Below are 23,390 nucleotides of genomic sequence, written 5' to 3'. Positions count from 1 at the left end.
ATTCATTCTGAGGATTTTTTTAACTCTTAATTTCTTCCACTCTTTAATATCCCTTAGCATATCTTGCAGTAGACACCTCCTAGGTTATGTGAAGAAATTTTTTTTTGTTTTTTTGAGATGGAGTCTCCCTCTGTCGCCCAGGCTGGAGTGCAGTGGCATGATCTTGGCTCACTGCAACCTCTGCCTCCTGGGTTCAAGCGATTCTCCTGCCTCAGCCTCCTGAGTAGCTAGGACTATAGGCGCCCGCCACCACGCCTAGCTAATTTTTGTATTTTTAGTAGATACAGGGTTTCACCATATTGATCAGACTGGTGTCAAACTCCTGATCTCTTGATCCACCTGCCTCAGCCTCCCAAAGTGCTGGGATTACAGGCGTGAGCCACCGCGCCCGGCCTGTGAAGGATTTTAAATATATTTTGCTTCATACGTGGCAGAAGAAAAAACAAAATTATTCCAAACTTAAAAACAGATAAACAAAAGAAAATACAAACTTTGTTCTAAATTAGGAATAAAAACCAACCTGATGTTACTTAATGTTAAAAATTAGAGTTCTTTAGAAAAGATGGCAACCTTGTTTATTAGTTTCAGGTACTAAACATAGCATGGGAACTTTAGCATCCTTTGAGCTATTTATTCAGCTACTTGACATAAATCAATCATCACCCCTCAGTTGCATCACAAGCTCTCAGACCAAAAATGGCAAACAAATGAAGTTTTGTAAAGTTTTAAAATGTACAACCCTATTCTTACTGAATTTCTTTATTGTTTTAAATTAAGGGCACAGTTTGATAAAGAGAAAGCCTGGCAAGAAAGCATATATAAAAATTAAGGTGAAAGGGGGCAACATGCATAGCAGTTAGAAGAATTAGGACAACTATGATTTTTGCATAATATATGTCTTTGCATTATTTATATATTTCAATATTCCATTCACAGGAAATGTGGGGCTATGGAGCAGCAAGGAGACACACAATAAATTTTACAGAGAAACATGTACCTCTTTGCAGTCAAATAAATCGACTGACCGCCACTGAATAAACAGAGCTTAGGTTTTCTTAGATTGCTCTTATCCTGGCTATCCAAGAATGTTGCAACACCTTTAAATTTTAAGATTAAGTTGTCATTGTCAGTTCTTATAACAGATTTTCTTACTCTTAAGTTTATGGGAGAGGAGGAGAATATAGGATAATGTTAATTTCTCTGCCACACAGCTCTGCTTTCTTAATAATTCAGACTCTCTCCATCCAGGGAAAAAATGAATACCTAATGTGAGTATATGGAATCCCGACCCAGCTTTCAGATTGAGAGAGTCTACAAATCATCACATTTGATGTTTATGGTTCAAAACGTAGGATTGCCTTAAACTAAGGCAATTAGGAAGATAGTTTTTCAGAGACGTTAGTCTTTGTTAAGATTTCTAGGTCCCCATAAGAGCACTTAGTCAGATAATTGCTAAAGCACATATGTGGCTCTAGGAACTATGGAAAAAGTAAATGCCATAGGAAGATTATTTTTTAAATTACCTCATTCATCAGTCTATTGTAAGAGACAGCAAATTTGAAACTAAAGGTCGCAGGCTGCTTTAGATGCATGGACTTAAAAATTAGAGAAAGTCCTCAATAAAACTTAGTTCTTATTCATTATAGTCATTTCACTGAGGAAATTTCCAAAAGGTGAATGGAATTTTTAAGCCCATGAAAGATGAATTTTTGTCACCTTGGCCTCAGAGTGGCTCAGGGTCAGAGAAGGTAGAGAGATCATAAGTTAATGACAGTTTACACACTGCTATCCTTGAAAAGAGTGGAAATTACTGGCTAGAATTTCAGTTTATTACATGGTATACCAGAATGATGGGTGTAAGTGTGTCTGTGTGTGTGCACACACGTGTGTGTTGGCCCTGGAAAACTACTGTATCACTTCCCCAAAATAAACTCTTAAATCAGGGGTTATAGCTTGTTTGTCTTAGAAGTGGGTCCACAGGATGTTTACAAGAGAATTCATTTCCCAGCCTTCCTCACATGACTCCTGATTTTCCGTGAAGTAATAATTGTTCCTTCATTTAACTCAACTATAGAATTATTAGGCTGGTGCGCAAGTGACTGCAGTTTTTACCATTTAAAAGTAAAGCCCAAAACCTCAATTACTTTTGCACTGAACTACTTCTTTCATATTCTTTACCTTTAGTATCTCCAAGCTTCTGTTTCTTCATCTGTAAACTGGAGAGAATAATACCGCTTAACACATATGTTAAAATCAAAAGAAATAAACAGATGAAGATGTACATTCAAAGTACCATACAGATATGCTATTTTTAAAAAGACAAAACACATGTATTTTTAAAAAGACAAAACAAAATGTGTATTTTAAAAAGATAAAACAAAATGTAAAAAGCAATAAAATGAGGGAAATTTAATGACAGTGTAACAGGGGACTGAAAATCCTGATTTCTCAATCCTTATTCTATATCTCTTGGTATTTAGTGTAAAAATTTTAAAATCTTTACCTAGCAATCTTGAGGAAGAAACTTGATAACTGATAATACATGAGATTGTTACCTAAGTGAAATATAATCCTATATATTCAACAAACTTTAGAGAAATAAGATAAATTTTAAAGTAAATGACTTCTGTAGTTTTATAGATCCTCCAAACCAGTCTCAGATCTCACCTTCATCATTTCTCTCATTTCCTTTTGGCCTAATTAATCAAAATCCTTCCTAGAATGTTCATTTCTGGCCAGTATGTCTTCCTGAATATGAATAAGAAATAAAATACCATTTGATGTTTGAAATTATGGGGGTAATCTCAATGACGGAAATAGATGACCAGGAAAAGGGAAACGAATGCCTGATTCATTATATTCATGAAGATATCAAAGGTTTATAAAGCCAATATCTGGGAAAGAGAAAACCGTGAGACTTCCAGATCTTCTCTGGTGAAGTGTGTTTCCTGCAACGATCACGACCATGAACATCAAAGGATCGCCATGGAAAGGTATGTGTGACAACTCACTGCGTTGTTGGTTGTATCAACGCTCCTGTGGGGGGATCAATGTGAAATTTTAACTAATAACAAGAGCTTGCAGGTTTACAAGGTTTGGAAGCACAATCTTATGTTTCCTCTAGGAAGCAATTTTACAAGGGCAACATAGAACAGAACAATGGTTCTCAAACAGGGGAATCCTCTCCCAGAGGCATTTGGCAATGTCGGGAGATGTTTTGGGTTGTCTTAACTGAGGTGGGGAAGTGAGGGAAAAGTGCTATTGGTATCTAATGGATAGTGATCAGAGATGCTACTGAACATCCTTCAATGCACGGGACAGCCCCCAGAACAAGGAATTATTCAACTCAAAATGCCAATAATATCAAGATTGAGAAACTCTGGACTAGAATAAGACTCAAAGAGTCTGTGGGTCCAATTTGCCACAACTCTCAAAGGGACAAAGTAACGTTTTCTGGTTATCAGGCCTCTAATGTGGATTGGCCAACTTGAATCAACCTGATGAAACTTTCAATTGTGAAGCCATAAAATAGACACTAACAACAGAATTGTCTTTTCTATTCTTTGTCAATTTGGTTCAAGCCAAATGACATTTCAAAAGGAAAAACAGACTGCCTAGTAATAACTAATCACCTTTACTTTCCTGGTTGACATTTGCAAGGAAAATAAATTAGTAACAACCATAAAATGTGTTTCTAATGAAATGAGGAACAAAAACATGTGTCTATTTTATCTCATCTTGGGCTTTAAAAATCCTTTCCATGCTAAATGTGCAGATAAATGTACTCAGAGTTACAGAACATCTATCCAGTTGTGAATTTCCTAGACCTGCTATTCCAATTCCTCTATCTACAAAGCACATTGTATTTACACATACAGATAAAATATACATTTGGTTTCGTCATATGATTATAGTATGCATAAAATAAACTTTTTGGAAGAGTCATGTTTTTGAAAAATTAAAAGTCTATAATAGGAATCATCTCAAACAAAAATTTTATTTTACAACTAACAGGTTTAGTCACTTCCTACACTAAGCAATTTTTTAGGTATTTTTAAGTGTTTAGGTTTAGGTACTTTTTCACAAACGAAACTTTAGCATTTGCCTAGTTTTATCTTGGGCATTTCTGATTGCATTTCTTAAAGGTTTTGAAGGACTTAAGTTTTGTGATAAACACAGTTTTATATTGGGCATTCTTTTGGGGTAATGCCACTGAAGTTAACAAGTGATTTTAATTTGGTAGCTATCTATCGTTTCTTTCCTTTTGAAAGTATAAATTATTGATATATACAGGACTGTAACTGTCCATTTGCTGAGATAGCAAATTGATGACAAAGCTTTGAAAACCTTCAACAATGATCAGAGTATTTTGTAATTAGAGCAGGAAAAGTGGAGAAAATCAAGCTTTCTGGGGCCTCTGTTGTGATGTAATCAATCAAAGGCAAAGAACTTGTTATTCTTTAAAAGTGACGGCAACAACCTATGTAAACACTGAGCCATCACGGCTACTCATGCGGCCCCCATTACACAGATGCAGATTGACAGCCCACAGGTGTACGCGATGTGACAAGACGATGTGCAAAGACCACAGTATTGGCATCATGCCTCTCTCACCCACTAATGATACGACTTAGGGAAAATCACTTAACCTCCCTAAGCCATCTGTTTCATCAATATAATTTGATGATAATTACAAAGGCCCAGTGTATCTCACAAGGTTATTATGAAGCTCAAATATAGAAAAAAATTTAATGCTTTTGGCGAAGTGTCAAACACATGCATGGGACTATTACGAGTTAGCAGATCTAAGCTACAGCATTATTTTTATGCTAGAATTCTTTTCATACTCAGTATTAGCAATCAAACAATCATGTGTTTATTCTTATCAGGCAGGATGACAAATCGAAAGGATCAACTGTACTGTTTTTTGTTATATCAGTGTCTACAATGTAAATTATCAGACACATCTAGTTAAAAAAAAAAATTACAAAGTGCTGGGCAGCCTGACTGCTGAAAATCTGCAGAAACTCCCAAGACATTAAATTATCTTAAGAGAATGATCCAAACACCCTAGCTCAGAATTAATTTAAGCTCCAAATGTTTGCAAAGTACAGAAGCACTTCTGGGAGCCGTACAAAAATGCAGGAAGTAACCCACTTCTCAAACTATATATCTGTGCAAACATAATTATATATCTACATTTACACAGTGGAAGGCGTTTGTTCTTCCCCCATCCCAGCCATTACAGTAGCAAATCAGGCAGCTGAGGGCAGTGGGGAGCAATAAGGCTTTCCTCGGCAGGATTACTTTTGAAAACCTCCGTGGAATAGATCATCTCAGAGTGGCTCGCGTTCTTATTTAAGCAGGGTCCCTCCTGCTGCTGCTGGTGTCAAACCTGCTCCTGTGCCAGAGCGTGGCCCCCTTGCCCATCTGTCCCGGCGGGGCTGCCAGATGCCAGGTGACCCTTGGAGACCTGTTTGACCGCGCCGTCGTCCTGTCCCACTACATCCATAACCTCTCCTCAGAAATGTTCAGCGAATTCGTAAGTACCACGCTTCTGGCTTCCTCCCTGAAGGAGCCTTCACATGAACTATTGGGCTTTGCTACATGTTAACCTAGAAAACCTCCCGAGCCAAATTTCAAATGATACACTTTAACATGTGAAAGAAGACACCAGCTCATAAGATGTGGAACAAGAAGAAAGGGACAGTGCCATGAAATCTCAAAGATTCTCAAAGAATGCAATGACTTTTAAATTTTTTCTTTAATTCACTTTATTTTTTAAAAATAAAAAAAATTTAAACACCTGACCTAAAGCATGCTTAGGTGGGGCTGAGGAGAAGGAAGAGTGTTGATTTCTTGTTCTTGAATGTAGAGGTCAGACTCCACAGGCATTCTTTACTTAGCACGGAATAGATATCCAATAATGAAGAATTGCACTGCAGCGAATTGGGTGGATTGAATAGAATTAAACTGAGCTGAATCCATGGTGGGGAAAATATACAAATAATAACTTTTCAAAACCCCCAAAATGCTAGAAATCATTTCTCTGAGATTTCAGTATATGGGTTTATAATTACAATAAAGGGCTAGTTTAGAATTGGAAACCAGTGTTTTTTTCTTTCTTTTCCTCCCTTCCTTCCTTCCTTCCCTCCTTCCTTCCTTCTTCCCTTCCCTTCCCTTCCCCTTCCTTTCTTCCTTGCTTCCCCTCCCTCCCTCTCTTGTTCCCTCCCTACTTCCTTCCTTTTTTCCTTCCTTCCCTCCTTCCTTCCTTCCCTCCTTCCTTCCTTCCTCCCTTTCTTTTCTTTTTCAGAAATATGTACTCTATTTCTGAATAACCTATTTTGGAAATCATAGGTTAACTCTTCTAGGTCAATCAAGGAGCAGACAATAGATTAGTGCTTTAATAAATCAAGGGCCTCCATAGAGAATAAACATACATTTATAAAATTATTTTTACTCTCTGATTTCACTTTCATCCTCCATTTTTGACCGGTCATCTTTTGTCTTCCAAATCTTCCTAGTAATTTCTTTAGACTTTTATAAGTTTTGCTAAAGACTAGTCTTTCCTGTCAATGTGTCAGCTCATTTTTTATTCTGTTCTTATCCTCAGTCCATTGTTTATATTTCCTAAAATTGTGTGCCCTGTGTTTCTGAATTATTTTGTCATAATTTAAAAAAAAGTTGTATTCTGTTTCTATCATGAACTTGGTAAGGTATAGGTGTGTGGACTCAGAGAAACTTTTTAGAGAAAAGTTATAATTTTATAATGCCTATTAAGAGAAGTCTATCAGTTTGGGCACACAGTAAATAAGAGATTAAATGAATACATGTAAATACATTTGCACTGTGGCATTTGGCTCAAATGCTGAAGAAAGATGATTCTCAATACAACATTTAATGTTGCACATTTTTGCTATTTTTAGCATTTGCTTTCCAAATAGCAACTTGTGTGACTTGTGTGAATGGTAAAAGTAAACAACAAGGGAATTGCAAAGAAGGAAAAACATCGAGATTTATGAAAACTAGATGAAAAAATGAGTTTACAGAGATAATGGAGGGGAAAGTAGGCAAAAGGGTTACTTTCTTAATTCTTTAGTTTTCATTTTTATGTAGCTCTAATTTTTAAAAATTACACATCTGCCAAAGGTATTAGTATTCTGCTAATGGATTCATTTATTCAATGCCCAAACAACCCCAACTAATTGAATTTGTCTCATCATTTCCAGGATAAACGGTATACCCATGGCCGGGGGTTCATTACCAAGGCCATCAACAGCTGCCACACTTCTTCCCTTGCCACCCCCGAAGACAAGGAGCAAGCCCAACAGATCAATGTGAGTCCTTCATCCAGGCTTTGCACCAAAACAACCAAGGCAGTATGTGGGTATTATCATGGTGATAGGTGCTGTAATAGCTAGTGGTAATTGTACATGCAGAGAAAAATATAGGAAGAATAAGCAGTCAAAAAATTACATTATGTATTGATGAAATATGAGTCAAATCAAATGCTAAGTAAAGATGGTAGCAGCAGTCTAAATAGCAGATCCGTACATTGTTTTTGCAGATAACATTATTTTAACCAATGCCTTGTCGCTAGGATTGTATATACAGTATATGAAAGTTTGAACTGAATTGGACTTCTGTGGGTAAATATACATTTATGCATATGTAAGAAAAAGAAATGCAGTTTTATTTATTACATATTATTCGTGACTCCTACATCAACAGCATGTTACATGACTGACCCCTGCACTATTGGAGCCATGTCTTCTGGACTTTCAAGACTCTACTCTGGTTCTATTTCTGCTACTCTGACACCTACTTTTTCATTCTTCACTGACTCTTCTGCCCTCTCTTACTTCTTAGTTAAAAGTCACCACTCCCCTCACAAAAAATACAGATACTGTAAAACATAATATTTTGCTTTTCACAGCTACAATTGCCACTGTTCTGATGACTACAAAGTCTGTATATCAAGCCCCAATCATGTATCTCAGCTTCAATCTTCTACTGCTATGATCTCTTCCTTTTGGTTGTCTACCATAATCACAGCCTTAACATGATTTAAAACAAACATCTTTATATACATGCCACCTACAAATTCAATGTATTCTCCATTTACAAGTTTAGGAATGGCACCAACATTTCTGTCTGCTATGTTCATTAATAATAATTTGATAATAAGAGAAGGAGGAGAAAGAGAAAGGGGAGAAGGAGGAGGAAGAGGAAATATTTATTGAGATCTACAGGTTATCACTAACCAGAAATCCCAAATACTGAAGAGTCCTAAGTTTTTTGAGCACCTACATGATGCTAAAAAAAGAATGCTCATTGGAGTATTTCAGATTTCAGATTTTTTAATTAGGAATGTTCAACTTGTACTACATTGTCAGACACTTTGTGGGCATTACTATATTTAATCCTCGTAAAAATCCTATAACACAAGGTACTGTCATTACACTCACTGAGATAAGGAAACTGAGGCTCAGAAAGGTTATGGAATTTGTACCAGTCACATGGCAAGTAAGCAGCGAGCCTGGGCTTCATTCTATTCAAAACCCTTACTCTTAATCATTGTGTTGCAATGCTCCCAGAAAAACTACACTGACACTCACTTTATGACCTGTACCTCTTTATAGCTCATTTCTTTCATATCCTCTTACATGTTTCCATTGCAATGTCCATTTATTTCTTCTTTATTCTTCATTTTGTTACCACTAGACTAGTTCACGGACATCTACAAAGTAAGCGTTTTAAATCAGAGATAATCAGCTACTGGGAGTCTCCTACACGATTGTGGTAGTAAGCAAAAACTAGGCAGCCAGAACTCCATTGTGAATTCCATGGTTATTCAAGATAACATTGGTTCCATTTTATTCACCTGCATAAGCCAAGAGAACAGACTGCTCTGCCAGCAGCATGGGGCAGGCGGTTGTATAGATCAAGGAAAGCATGTTGATGAATTCCATGTCATCTTCATTGTCTCTTCGTTCTAGGATCCCAAAATAAAACTACAAATCAAAAATGAATAGTTCGATGAACAATTTGATTCATTAGTATGAATGAATGCTTGGATGAGAGTGATTTGGGCCCCTTGGCATGGACCCCAGTGGAATCTATTTCTCATGAGTCAGATACTCTGGGCACCTACTGAGTTTCGGCAAAACTTTAGTTTCTCCCCAGGGACAAGCAAATCAATCAAATATGAAAGATCTTACTAAGTGGACAGATGGTAGAATTTCAGATGAAAAACAAAATTCTTCATTTTATCAATTAGAATTCTCATTAGAAAAAGTGGTTACTGAAATAAGCCGGATTTTTTTTAATTTTAGCAAAGTTTAGGCCAATAGTTTAAATTTTACATTTCTACAAATTCTCTCACCTAAAGAAAAATGCACCTACACATAGGAATAAAAAAGATATTTTAGTACAGCCTCTCTAAGCAAAAATCACAAGTAACTAACCCCATTGTATTTTACCTATTTTAATGCAATTGTTCTATATGGTTTCGTAGCAAAAAGACTTTCTGAGCCTGATAGTCAGCATATTGCGATCCTGGAATGAGCCTCTGTATCATCTGGTCACGGAAGTACGTGGTATGCAAGAAGCCCCGGAGACTATCCTATCCAAAGCTGTAGAGATTGAGGAGCAAACCAAACGGCTTCTAGAGGGCATGGAGCTGATAGTCAGCCAGGTGAGCAGCCTCCTGGTGCTTCTTTGTTTTTCTCATTAATATAAGCGGTGACCTCTGTGATGAGAAATATTTCCCTTTAAAAGAAGGAAATTTAGGCATTGCATATTATAGACCGCTATTAAATAAAGCAAGAGCCTAGTCATTCATAGTCATAAATTTACATAAATGTAAATGAATCTTAGAATGCTGTTTGACAGGTGTCATTTTCCCTACACCTACACGCAAAACTACAAAAGACTTGCCCCTTCCTGAGGACAAGAAGTTAAGTGTTTTCAAGGGAGTGAAAACTAGAGAATAGAATCTGCAAGATACATGCTTTCTGCAGGGTATCCCAGGACACCCACTATTGAAAATTCTTTCTCTTTTCTCCCCTCGCCAGAGGATGAGAGTGGGAAGGGAGAAAGAAGAAAACCAAAATCAGATTGGATGGGCCCTCAGCCACTCACCCCGATCTGCTGCACAGACTTGTCAGGGAGGAGCAGATATTAACATGACAAGACAATGACATCAGTGCACACAGGTTGCATTGATTTCAGGAGGTCCCACAAGCACGAGATTGCAGGGAGTCACAAAAGAAGGAGATATACCTTTTCTGGAATGTCTTCATTTTGTAATTTATAGAAAGTTGTCTCATTCTAAATTTTGTTTTTTCTTGGGACTCCAAAGTCAAAACTCATGTCATTGTACTTAATCTCCCCCAAATAATCTGTCATATTTAGATTGTGTTAGTATTTGCAATAGATATCTCCATTCAGATGGGATAATTTCAACATTAGTGAGATAATACCTAAACAGCTTCTGAGGTTTTCAGGGATAATGTACCATCTAAAGAAAAATATATGATTATAGGAATAATAACAGGAACAATTTTGTATTTCTCTTTTTGTGTACTAAGTACATGTTATCATGTATCATTTTGGTTATTTTCATGCGAGAAAAATATGTCCAAAACAAACACAAAGCACATTTTAACCTTGGAATGTGTGAAATAAATACCTTGATTTTCCAGTTATTTTCTTCATTACTGTAAACCTCATTTCTGAGGTCACTAATTTGTTCTATAGTACTTCATTTTCTGTTCTTTTTTCTCTACCACTTATTTATTTATTCTTGTTCATATCATTATCCCTTACACAGTAAATTTTGTCTTAGGGCTCAAGTACCAAAAATTAAAAATAAAAACATAAAGCCAGTCTATGAATACACACATGCACACACACACATGCACACACATGCACACACACACACACACACACACACACCACACTTTAAATTCCAATAGGGAATCCCAGATTTGAAAAATATTCTCACTTTGTAGGAAAAGGTTTAGCAGATCGGTGTCTACATCCAGATATATACCTAATAACTCTCCAAACTAGCTGACATCCCTAAAGTTGCTAAAATGGTTACTTGGTCTCTAAGACCTCTGGGCTTTCCTGGTTTGCAAAGGCTTATAGAGTGTGAAGAAACATAGCATGCCCTCTGTTGCGCTGTTCAGCCTCCTTTTGTTATCACAGCCATGCCCCCAACCCTACCACACAGCCCTCACCACTGAAGGGTTGCTGCCAGCAACCCCCTGACCTTTTTTTTTTTAGACAAGGTCTCACTGTGTCACCTATACTGGAGTGTAGTGGTGTCATCTCGGCTCACCACAATCTCTGCCTCCCAGGTTCAAGCGATCCTCATGCCTCAGCCTCCCAAGTAGCTGGGACAACAGGTGTGCACCAATAGGCAACGGATGACTTTTGTATGTTTTTGTAGAGATGGGATTTCACCATGTTGGCCAGGCTGGTCTTGAACTCCTGACCTCAAGTGATCCACCTGCCTCTGCCTCCCAAAGTGTGTGAACCAGTGTAAGCCACCACACCCGGCCTGTACGCTTTTCTTGTAGGTGCTTTTCCCGGCACCTCCCAGCCCAGGGACCTCAAAAGAAAGCAATTGTTTCCCCTAGAAATTTGAGGAAATGAAAATCTCCTGACTACGTAAGCAGCTTTTCTTAGTCATGGTCATCACTAAATTATCTGTACCCCAAAGCATCAAGTATGAGTACAATCTTCATCTTTTTTAAAGTTTTTGGAACATATACTAGATAGGCAATAGATTGAGTTCAAAGCAGGAAGAAAATAAATGATGTCAGGAAGAATAAAGCACAAGGGATACATCAGGGACAAGACTGGAGAAATGAAATAGTTCCTGGAGTGAGAGCACCGAAGCTAGCTACTCCATTGTCTCTTTGTCAAATCTATGTCAATATTTACATGGTACCTTTCCGGTTCTTCATCTGTCTACTCCTGCAAAAACATACTTCATCTGTGATCCCATAGATGTCAGAGAACCTAAAGAGGTATTCTGCTTCTAGTTTTTAGATTAATAGGTTTCTGATACACTGGCCCAGATACACAAAAATCATTGCCTTTGTCTAAAACTTTACATTCATATCTCATTCTCAATTCTTAATTCAACAGTTAGAAAGAACAAGGACATACGAATACTAATAATATGAAGAATAAGTCACTCTTTTTTTGTGTGATTAGGTTCATCCTGAAACCAAAGAAAATGAGATCTACCCTGTCTGGTCGGGACTTCCATCCCTGCAGATGGCTGATGAAGAGTCTCGCCTTTCTGCTTATTATAACCTGCTCCACTGCCTACGCAGGGATTCACATAAAATCGACAATTATCTCAAGCTCCTGAAGTGCCGAATCATCCACAACAACAACTGCTAAGCCCACATCCATTTCGTCTATTTCTGAGAAGGTTCTTAATGATCCGTTCCATTGCAAGCTTCTTTTAGTTTTATCTCTTTTGAATCCATGCTTGGGTGTAACAGGTCTCCTCTTAAAAAATAAAAACTGACTCCTTAGAGACATCAAAATCTAAAATGCCGATTTGTCAAAGTTTCTTCTCTTCATTTAATAGAAAATCAAAAGAAAATCTATCACTCCCATTAAGGAGTTCTTATCAGAATGTGTCACAAACAACAGAAGCTAGCCTTGCACATAAGACAATTAACAGCTTACTTTAAAATCGCAGTAGATTATTGTGGGTCAAGTTATTAGAATCAAAGAGTTAGATTATTAATCATGCTAGTCATTCTACAAAGAAGATTGAATTCTCTGGATTCTTTATGAAACCAGGCATGTCCTGTCAGTTAACTTTCAGTGTTATGACAGACAATATAAGTACTGTGCAACTGCAAAGCCTCCAAATAGTATGGAGTTTACTGAGCAGTCTAAAAATTGTTAGGATATAAACATGACATGGATTTCTCTTTTTCTAATAGCTATGTTCAATCATTCTCTACTAAATTCCTATCTCTTTTGCATTATCTTGCACACATTTCATGTTCTAGTAATTCTGAGTCTAACAAGTCTGGTCCAGTCAGGTTTCAACTCCATATTTAAGGTATTTAATGCTTTTCTCTCCCCCTGTGTTGGCTCAAAGGACCTAACAGAGAAAGCAGATGTGGTCAGTTCCTGCAACTTTTCTTCCCCCTCTCTCTTCTGGATCTCCATTCCTCTGGCTGTGTTGGAATGGGATAGAGGACTAGCAGAGATGAAAAAGTTCATACATCACTGACTTAGGTAGTACTATCGTACCCTTCCCCTTGTTGACAGGGACCGACCTTGGATTTTCTCTGAGTAGTGGATGTCTTTCTGGTGGAATTGATTTGTAATTTCCAAGATACCAACCAGTGAGGACACCACACAGTATAGTTTCTTTCCCAGGGGAAATGCTCTGGCTTGATTCTCCTATTCGCCCCATAGCTCTGCCATCCGTAGCATTCTCCATGGCCTCTGCTATTGTTCCCCTCATCCTGCAGGAACTCTGTTGAAGAAAACTGGCATGAGGTCAGCTGTGTGTCAGCTGCCCCATAGGAAACTCATGCATCGTAACCTCTCCAAGCAATGAAGTAGCAATAGGACTAGGTCATGGCTGACCCCTTCCCGGGGTCTCTACCAGTTCCCTTCTCCCATTGACATAGACACAGAGTAGATCAGAAGTTGGATTCATTAGCAGACATTCACCTCAGGAATGAGATGCAATCTTTCCTTCTTTTAAACCTAGTGAGTAATTATCTCTATTAGCAATTATCTTGGAGAGTCAACCTCACAAACATTCTCTACTAGGTCACTGAATTATAACACCCTTCTAAAATACCTAATCTTCTATTTATTGAGTATGGAGAGAGGTGACTGGATGAGGGTCCCTAAATTTGTTCAGTGGCCTCTAAAGAACCTAAAATGAGGGCTAACCTCATTGCAAGCTCCCCTTAGAAGGCGGTGGTATTGTCAGGCTGGTTTTGCAGCAGCTTCTGGGCTTTAGCAGGGATTTCTAGAAAATAGACAATGGAAAACATCACTTTCAACTTTCTGATAGACATTAAATAAAAAGGTGAGGGGGTAGAACAAAGAGGAAGGGAGAGAGAAGGGAGGAAAGATAAGAAGAAGAAAAATGAACAAAAGGCTTGGGTCTTTAAGATGTTATTAGAATACTGCTCTTGGTGAAGACCTAAATCTCCCTTAATTTTTATACCATAAAAGCAAATATTATTTCATATACTCCTTTCGCTTCCCTTTTCTTTCTTCCTTTCCTGAAACTCTCGTTTGTATTAGGAGCATTCTTTGCCCTTACCAATTGAGTGGCTATAGCTCTAGAGATAAGCAACTTGGCATGTCTTCAGAGCAGAATTCAAGGCACTTTTCCACCTCTCTTCAGAGAAAACTTTCCCATGCTCATAGGAACACTACCCCAACCTCCCCCCACCCCCCGAAAAAAACATCTTTCCTCATAGCCAGGGTTGTTTTTATCGGAATCCTTCCTGCCCCTGCTTCTAGCTGTGATGAACCAAACCTTTCAGAATACAGCAGAATACTCTGCTCCAAACCAATCCTATCAACCCCTCCCTTTCCTCCTAAATGCATGCAAAATGTCAGCTTGCTCCTATTTCAGCCTTCTTCTTGCAAAAAGCAAAAGAGCACAGGAAAACCTGTATATACTTTATTTCTAAGTCATTTGTTGAAAACATCTAATCCTATTATGTTACTCACTTAGGTTCCTTCTCTTCAATTTCTAGCTATTTCCAACAGTGAGGATGGGTTTTATCAGGGGTAAAATTTGGCAATAAATGGACATACAATTATAAGAAATATAAGGTAACCACTAACCATACGCAACTTCATGTACTCCTCCGTACTTAAGTGTTTATTCCAAGCACATATTTAGAGCTCTGGTAAACCACTGATGGGGTGATAGTAAAAGGCCTCGCCCTGGTTGGCTATGACATATAAACTAAATACTGTAGTTTTCAGATAAGATTGAGCAGAGCAATGGGTGTTCTGTACAGTCAGCAAAGGGTAGCAGGAAGAGGATATTTGGGAAGAATATAACAATCACATCTCTTCCAACCAGAGGGAGTTTGTTTTTTTTCTTCTTCTGTGGATTTCCATGCAAGATTACATTTGATGAAATGGCCCTGCTATGGCAAGAACAGCAGCGGCTAAAAAAAAACAAAACAAAAACAAAAACAAAAAAACCACCAAACACCCTTGAAAGGTACTGATCTCATAGATTAATAAATCACTTGTTATGGGTACTACAAGGTCTAAAAGAGAAGCAAGAAAAATCTATCTTCTAGGAGTTTGCTCTCAAGTTGTGGAGAAAGAGGTTTATCTAAATATGAAAATTACTATGCTACATGGTAGAGGAAATGATATGATAGGTGATGCTAAACAAAGTGCTACAGTGACTCAAAGAACAGCTGGGAGACATGGATGTGACAGCAAGGAAGTTTTTTTTGTTTTTGTTTTTGAGACGGAGTCTTGTTCTATCTCCCAGGCTGGAGTACAGTGGTGCGATCTTGGCTCACTGCAAGCCCTGCCTCCCAGGTTCAAGGGATTCTCCTGCCTCAGCACCCCCAGGTAGCTGGGATTACAGGCACCTGCCACCACACCCGGCTAAATTTTGTATTTTTAGTAGAGACAGGGTTTCACCATGTTAGCCAGGATGGTCTCGAACTCCTGACCTCAAATGATCTGCCCACCTTGGCCTCCCAAAGTGCTGGGATTACAGGTGTGAGCCACCGTGCCTGGCCACAAGGAAGTGTTTCTAAAGTGGCGTGGCTGTGATGGCTTTGCGATGAAGTTTTGAAGGCTCCATGGGATACTAAAAGGCAAAAATAGGAAGACAGCCTATCTGCCAATTAACTTACTGCATTTTATGATGTAGGTTTCCCTATGGCCCGAACAAAGGAACTGAGATGTTACTACATATAGCATTATAAAGTATCACTAATAATAAGTAAGTCTGTCTGAAACATAAGAAATGTTCATTTTTAAACAAACACTTTTTAATAGCTCTCATTATTATGTGCTAGACACATTGCTGTAGGGTAATAATGGGGGAAACCCCGGTAGGATTGTTTATGCTTTGAGGAGAATCATTCATGCCAATTTGGAGAGTTTGTACTTTTTCTACCAGACAACAAGAAAACAGCAAATTTTAGTACAAGAGAGAAATATATGCAGAATTGGAAAATATAAATATTAATCTAGTTTGGGAGGTTGTGGGAGTGTGAGACAGGTAGAGGAAAAAATAACAGGTCCAGAAACAAGTCGAAATAATATCATGATACTCTAAGAGAAAATCAAAAAGGGGTCTGCCAAGAGGAAAGAAGTAAAGCCAGGCACAGTGGCTCATGCCTGTAATCCCAACACTTTGGGAGCTGAGGCAGGTGGATCACCTGAGGGCGGGAGTTCAAGACCAGCCTGACCAACATGGAGAAACCCCATCTCTACTAAAAATACAAAATTAGCCAGGTGTGGTGGTGCGTGCCTGTAGTCCCAGATACTCAGGAGGCTGAGGCAGGAGAATCGCTTCAACCTGGGGGGCGGAGGTTGCAGTGAGCCGAGATCTCACCATTGCACTCCAGCCTGGGAAACAAGAGCAAAACTCCATCTAAAAAAAAAAAAGTAAAGGACATGGGCCATATGGAAACATCAATAGGCCTGGACTATATGGAGGAAATGATATAGATAGAAGAATCAAACAGACACCCAAGAGCCACAAATGATGGGAAAGTCAGAGAGAAGAGAGGATGAGGTCAATGTTCTTTCCAAATGCATACAAACTTTGTTTTCCTGTATTTCATTGAATTTGGACCAGAAAAAAATAATCAAAAATTATTTAAGCAAACCAGAGAAATGATTATATTCAAGAACTTCTGCAAGATTATATAAGATAGAAGAACAAAAGGATTTATACTTCCTAGTAATCATAATCATTGTTTCCTTTAACACTTAAATAAGACATACTTTGTAAAGCAGGGTGGATGAATAAAAATAAAATAAAAGCAATTTATTTACAGAGCCAACCCTAAACAAAATATGAATAATGCTCCCCTTACATTTGTCTGCTTTCTCTGAGAATTTCTCATTTCTTTCTTCCGAATCCATCCATCCTTGCTTATTTCTTTTCTTCTGAATCCAACCTTGCTTATTGTTCCTTCATTGCCTTGCTCTAAGCAGATGGTCAATTAGTCACTAACTAAATACATATTTTAAAAGTCCACTTCTAAAGTAAATTCATACTTAGGGGCCATTGAAACTAAAAAGCTTCCTAATCCCTTGAACAGAAATCCCTAATAGTGAAATGACTTCTCTTCAACATCTTTCCAAAATGCTCAGGAGCAACCAGGTACAACTTTTCTACTTCTACATCTTCTGCAATGATTATCATTTTCTTGGATAGTAAAGACAGGAAACACAAATGAAGCCACGAAAGACATTTAGAAAGCAATGCATGATCCATATTTTAAAGACACACGCACAGTTGCATGACATACAACCGTGATGGGAACCAGGTGAGCCTAATCAGGAGGGGCTTCTTTGAGGAAGGCGCTATATGAATTGGCACTGAGAAGTCTTATTCAACTCAACTGTTAAAAATAACTGTCTGATTGTAAGATTTATTTAATTGCACTAAGTCAAAAAACTAATGTACTTTGTACAAAAAAATCAAGAATACTGTGTTCTTAAAGGCACATTCTAGTCAGCATATGGCATCTAAAATTCTCCAAATGTAGTTTATGTTTATGCTGACAAAGAGAACAGAATATCTTAACCTTGGGACATTAACCGCAGAGCACTTTAGCTGTAATGCTAATAAAAACCACTAAGGCCTAAAACTTGTAAGCCAGCCCAGGACCCTGCTATTGGTCATTTAACAAATACATAGTTAATCATCACTTTATTCAGGCACTGTTGCAGGTGCTTGGTTTACATCAATGAGCCGATGAAGACACATGACCTCATGGAATTTACATTCTAGCTGGTAGAAGACAGGCAACCCACAATAAACATTAATACTAGTTCGTTGTATAGTATGTTAGCAGGTGAATCACGCTATAGAAAAAAGAAAGTACGATAAGGAGCTTTAGGAGCACAGGTGGAAAAAGGGAAGAGATTTTAAAAGATAGATTAGAACCTACTGAGAGCAGTAGCAGCCGGCTTTCCTCCATTAAATCATGCAAACCTGTGCTCCCTTGCATCCCAGATCCAAGTTTTGTCCTGAGCTGCCAGATTTCTTTCTCTTCCACACGCTTTCAAAAACATTTCTTCCTCTGAGGTTCTGAGATTGAAATGCGTTATTCAAACATATCCATACATGAATATTGTGAACATTCTGCCTCTCTTCAGTTTAAGATTTTGTAAATTATTCTGGGAAGAATGCCCCCAAATTAAGTACTCTTTTATGCAATGAATTTTGAAAATCTTCTGTTGCCTGAAGCATTAATCTCCAAACTATTTTGATTTTACAGCACCCTATCTGTGCCCAAATTTATATAATTTTTAAATTTTATATATGTATTGCTGTTATAGTATGTTATAGCATTTAAAATACACACAAAATATAAATGAAAGGACACTGAGATAAAAAATAACTAGAAATAGAAATGCTAATATTTTCTTTCCAAAGGATTGAGAACACTCACTTTTAAGGCCTCTGGGCTAATGGATTAGGTATCCATACACATACTTGCAGCACGTTTGTTTAGCAACCATAATAAAACAATTTATTTTGTGTATAATTTAAATCAAAGCTCTCATAATACCACAAGGGGCTAGAAATAAAATTGTATGTGAATATATCTCTTTGTATGCATATATAAAATTTGTAGGCTCAATTAAGTTATCATCATTAACCCTTTTATCAGTCCATCATCATTTCATCTACTGCTAGACAATAATCCAAATTTCACAATAGATTCCTTTTCTTCACGGGTTTAAATCTCAAGGCACACTGAAAGTAAAGCAATGGCCTACAAACAAAAACAAAAATTACCGTGGTTGTCATTACACATATCTATTTATATAGAGAATGAATGAAGAAATACAAAAGGCTGAAATTTGGGGAAGGGGGAAGAAAGCATACTAACTCAGAGATAGATATGTATGCCTCTAGAGTAGTTTCTCAGCTTTCCTTTGCCTCCAGTGAAAGAGGGCTTCATAGCTCCCATCCCCTTCTGCCTGCTGTGCAGTCTTTCTCATTTTCCTCCACATCTTCCTTCATTGAAACGTCTTCCCTTGGTTTAAAATAGACCCTAGGCTTCCAATCCAGGCAAGATGGTGTACACCTATTTGTACCCACTCCTCACCCTGAAAATAGCAAGAAGCAAATAAAGGAGAACTCTGGTTATTGGTAAGAAGAAGGTGAGCTGGTTTGGGACCCAACGACTAGAGGAGCAACACCCTGTAGAACAAAGTGACCCAGTAGAACAAAGTGACCCAAGGCCAGCATTTTCCTTCAACCCAGCACCAGAAAGCAGCCTTGGTAAGGCCACACCTCCCACAATGGAACTGGAGCCCCTGAGAAAGCACAAGCCAAACCAGGAAGAATCATCAAGGGGGATGGATGGGGAGAAGCACTCTCCTTCCAGTGGGGAGAGACCAAGGTTGCCCCATAGCACCTGCAAGAAACTCCACACATGCAGTCTCATCCTGGAGCCTCTTTGCCTCTGAGGGCCTGTGACATCCTCCAGAGGGTGCCTTCAAGGGGGTCATACAAAGTGACCCAGCCTGGGAAATACTCTGGCCCTCAAAGAAGAGAAGATCTTGTCAGAATAAGTATTTTCTAGGGAAGCCACCACAAGCCTGGAATTCCCATCCATACTGGGATACCAGGATGAGTGGGTGAAACCAGGAGGAGGGACCCAGACACAGCAGGCAGCAGGACCTGCAAAGTCTCTTCGTCTCCTAGGCCTAATACTCCCCTCCTCTGACCAGAGATCCTGGGGCAACTAGGGGCACAGTAGAGAGATCATTCCGTAAGATCTGGTCAGGGAGCCTCTTTCTACCTGTAGGCCTGGGACTGCCTTCTCTCACCTAGGAACACCCAGTGACCCAGTCTGGAGAAACCCCTTCTGCAGGAACTAGTGTGAGCCCAAGAAACATCAGGTAAGTCAAACAGACCAAAATAACACACCAAAGGCTTTAAAAATGAAACTGTCATTGGAACCACAACCCACATAGTAGCCTAAGAACTGCATGTTAAATATAGACAGGATGAGTTCCTGCTAAAAGAAAAGATTTAGGTAAGATCCCAGAGACTTTTAACATAAGACAAAATATTCAGGCAACAAGTAAAATGACTTGTTATATTGGAACCAAAATCTAAAACTTGAATGAGAAAAGACAACCAACCGATGCCAACACCAAAATTAATCAGATGTTGTAATTATCTGACAAGAATTTTAAAGCAGCTATCATAAAAAAAAAAAAAAAACCTCAACATGAATTACAAATTCTCTGGAAACAACTGAAAAAATTTTGTTAAAGAAATAGATGTTTAAATAGCAAAGACATGGGATCAACACAATGCCCATCAATGATAGACTGGATAAAGAAAATGTGGTACATAAACATCATGGAATACTATGCAGCCATAAAAAGGAATGAGATCATGTCCTTTGCAGGGATGTGGATGGAGCTGGAGGCCATTATCCTCAGCAAACTAACACAGGAATAGAAAACCAAGCATGTTCTCACTTATAAGCGGGCGCTGAACAATGAGAACATATGGATACAGGGAGGGGAACAACATACAATGGGGTTTGCTGAGGGGCCAGGGAGGGAAAGCATCAGGATAAATAGCTAATGCATGAGGGGCTTAATACCTGGGTAACAGATTGATAAGTGTGTCACCATGGCACACATTTACCTATATAACAAACCTGCATGTCCTGCACATGTATCCCAGGACTTAAAATTAAATTAAATTTAAAAAAAGGAAATAGATGTTTAAAAGAGAACTGGATGGAAATTATAGAAATAAAAAAATACAACAAAAAGCACTTGTTGGATGGGCATAATCGTAGCGTGGAGATCATGGAGCACAGAATAAGTGAACTTTAGGACAGATCAACAGAATTCATTCAGTCTGAACAACAGCGAGAATATAGACTTAGAAAAATGAACAGAGCTGTAGGGACCTATGGGACAGCAATAAAAAATTCAACAATTACATCATCACATTCCAAAATGAAAAGAGGAGAAAGAATGGAGCTGAAAGACTACTCCAAGAAATAATGACTGAAAACTTTCTAAATTTGGAAAAAGACACAAACCTGCAGATTCGACAAGCTCAACATTTCAAGTAGGATAAACCCAAAGACACACATTAAATTTCAGGAAATGAAAGGCACAGAAAAAAGTCTTGAAAGCAGCCACAGAGAAATGATTTACCTACAGGAGAATGCAAATTCAAATGTCAGTGAATTTTTCTTCTGAAACCATGAAGGCGCTAAGAAAGTGACAAATGCTCAAAGAGAAGAACTCTCACAAATTCTATACATAAACTCTCCTTCAAGAATGAAGCAAAAATAAAAGCATTCTCAGATGAAGGAAAAAGTAAAAGACTTTGTTGCTAGCAGATCTAGTCTTAAAGTTGGCCAAATAAATTCTTCAAACAGAAAGGAGATGATAAAACGAAAAACCTTGGAACATCAGGAGAAAAGAAAATAATAGAAAATGACAAAATATGAGTATATTTAATAGACTATGAAGTTTCTTCATGAGTTTTATAAATCATGTTTAATGATTGAAATAAAAATTAGAATACCATATGATACTCACAAGAACTATATTTAAATCTGGGGAAGGGAAAGAGCTCGAAATGGAAATGAAGATTTCACACTCCAGTAAAGGCGGCAAATTGTTGATACCAGTAGGCTGTGAAAAGTCATATGTGTCTATTGTAATGCCCAAAGGTAGAGACTCAAAAGCACTGTAAATAAATCAAGATGGAATCCTAACAAAAAAAATTCAAGTAACCCAGGAAGTAAAGAAAAGAGAAACATGGAAACAAGAACCAGAAGAACAAACAGAAAACAAATAATAAAAATGGAAGACTTAAACATTAACATATATCATTAGTTATGTGAAATAGAAATGGTCTAATTAAAACACAATTAAACCAATTAAATCAACCAATTAAACACACAGAGCTTAGCAGAGTGAATTTAAAAATACAAGACAATTATATATTGTTTCACAGAAACTCACCTCAAATGTAATAACATAGGTAGATTGACAATAAAAGGATTTTAAAAAAGGTATACCATGCAAACATTTGTTTAAAAGCAGGAGTAGCTATACTAATATCTAATAAAGTAGACATCAAAGCAAAGAAAATTGCCAGAGATAAAGAGAGACATAGGACATTACATAAGGATAAAAAGGTCAATAAATCAGGAAGACATAATAATCCTAAATAGGTACACATCAAACAACAGAGCCTCAAAATACATAAAGCAAAAACTCAGAGCTGAAAGGAGAAATAAACAAATCCACAATTACAGTTAGGGTCTTCAACATCCCTCTCTCAGAAACTGATAGAACCACTTGGCAGAAAATCAGCAAAAATATAGAGGGTCTGAATAACAATCAAACAACAGGGCCCAAATGACACATACAAACACAATGGCAAAATACATTTTCTTTCAAGTGCCCATGTAACATTCACAAAGATACAGCATATCCCAATCCATAGAACAAAGTTCAACAAATGTAAAAGTATTGAAATTATAAACAGTGTGTTCTCTGACTGTAACAGAAGGAAACCAGAAATCAATAATATAAAAACGAGAAAATCTTTAAATATATGTAAATTAAACAACACACTTCCAAATGGTGGCTCATGCCTGTAATCCCAGCACTTTGGGAGGCCGAGGTGGGTGGATCACTTGAGGTCAGGAGTTCGAGGCCAGCCTGGCCAACATGATGAAACCCCGTCTCTACTAAAAATACCAAAATTAGCCAGGTGTGGTGTTGGTGCCAGCCTGGGCAATAAAGTAAGACTCAGTTAAAAAAAAAAAAAAATCAATGGGTCAAAAAGGAGGTCTCAAAGGAAATAAAAAATACGTAAAGCTAAATAAAAGTTAAAACAGCATATCAAAATTTGTGGAATGCAGCTAAAGCAGTGCTGAAAAGGAAATTCATAGCACTAACTGGAAACAAGGAAAGGTCTGAAATCAATAATCAAAATTCCTTTCTCAAGAAACTAGAAAAAAAAAGAGAAACTAGGAAGAGAAGAGAAAAAGAACAGCCAAAGCAATCCTAAGCAAAAAGAACAAAGCCAGAGACATCACATTACCTAACTTCAAACTATACTATAAGGCAGCAGGTCCCCAACTTTT

General features: G+C 37.8%; 1 protein-coding gene across 1 annotated transcript; it reads left to right on the top strand.

Annotated features, from left to right (window-relative positions):
- Nucleotides 1-2,754: 2,754 nt before the first annotated feature.
- PRL (prolactin) lies at nucleotides 2,755-12,579 on the top strand. The gene is made up of 5 exons (XM_019029734.3): nucleotides 2,755-2,993; nucleotides 5,367-5,542; nucleotides 7,230-7,337; nucleotides 9,518-9,697; nucleotides 12,232-12,579. Exons 1-5 carry the CDS (start codon nucleotides 2,966-2,968, stop codon nucleotides 12,421-12,423), a joined length of 684 nt encoding a protein of 227 aa, XP_018885279.2. The 5' UTR covers nucleotides 2,755-2,965; the 3' UTR covers nucleotides 12,424-12,579.
- Nucleotides 12,580-23,390: the final 10,811 nt, after the last annotated feature.

This window comes from Gorilla gorilla, chromosome 5 (assembly GCF_029281585.2).
Source record: "Gorilla gorilla gorilla isolate KB3781 chromosome 5, NHGRI_mGorGor1-v2.1_pri, whole genome shotgun sequence".
Taxonomy (NCBI): Eukaryota; Metazoa; Chordata; class Mammalia; order Primates; family Hominidae; genus Gorilla; species Gorilla gorilla.
This window is presented reverse-complemented; position numbering and strand designations above follow the sequence as displayed.

Coding starts and splice junctions, on each gene's coding strand:
- PRL (XM_019029734.3), top strand. CDS start 2,966: ATGAACATCAAAGGATCGCCATGGAAAG. Junction 5,543..7,229: donor CAGAAATGTTCAGCGAATTC/GTAAGTACCACG, acceptor CATCATTTCCAG/GATAAACGGTATACCCATGG. Junction 7,338..9,517: donor AGCAAGCCCAACAGATCAAT/GTGAGTCCTTCA, acceptor ATGGTTTCGTAG/CAAAAAGACTTTCTGAGCCT.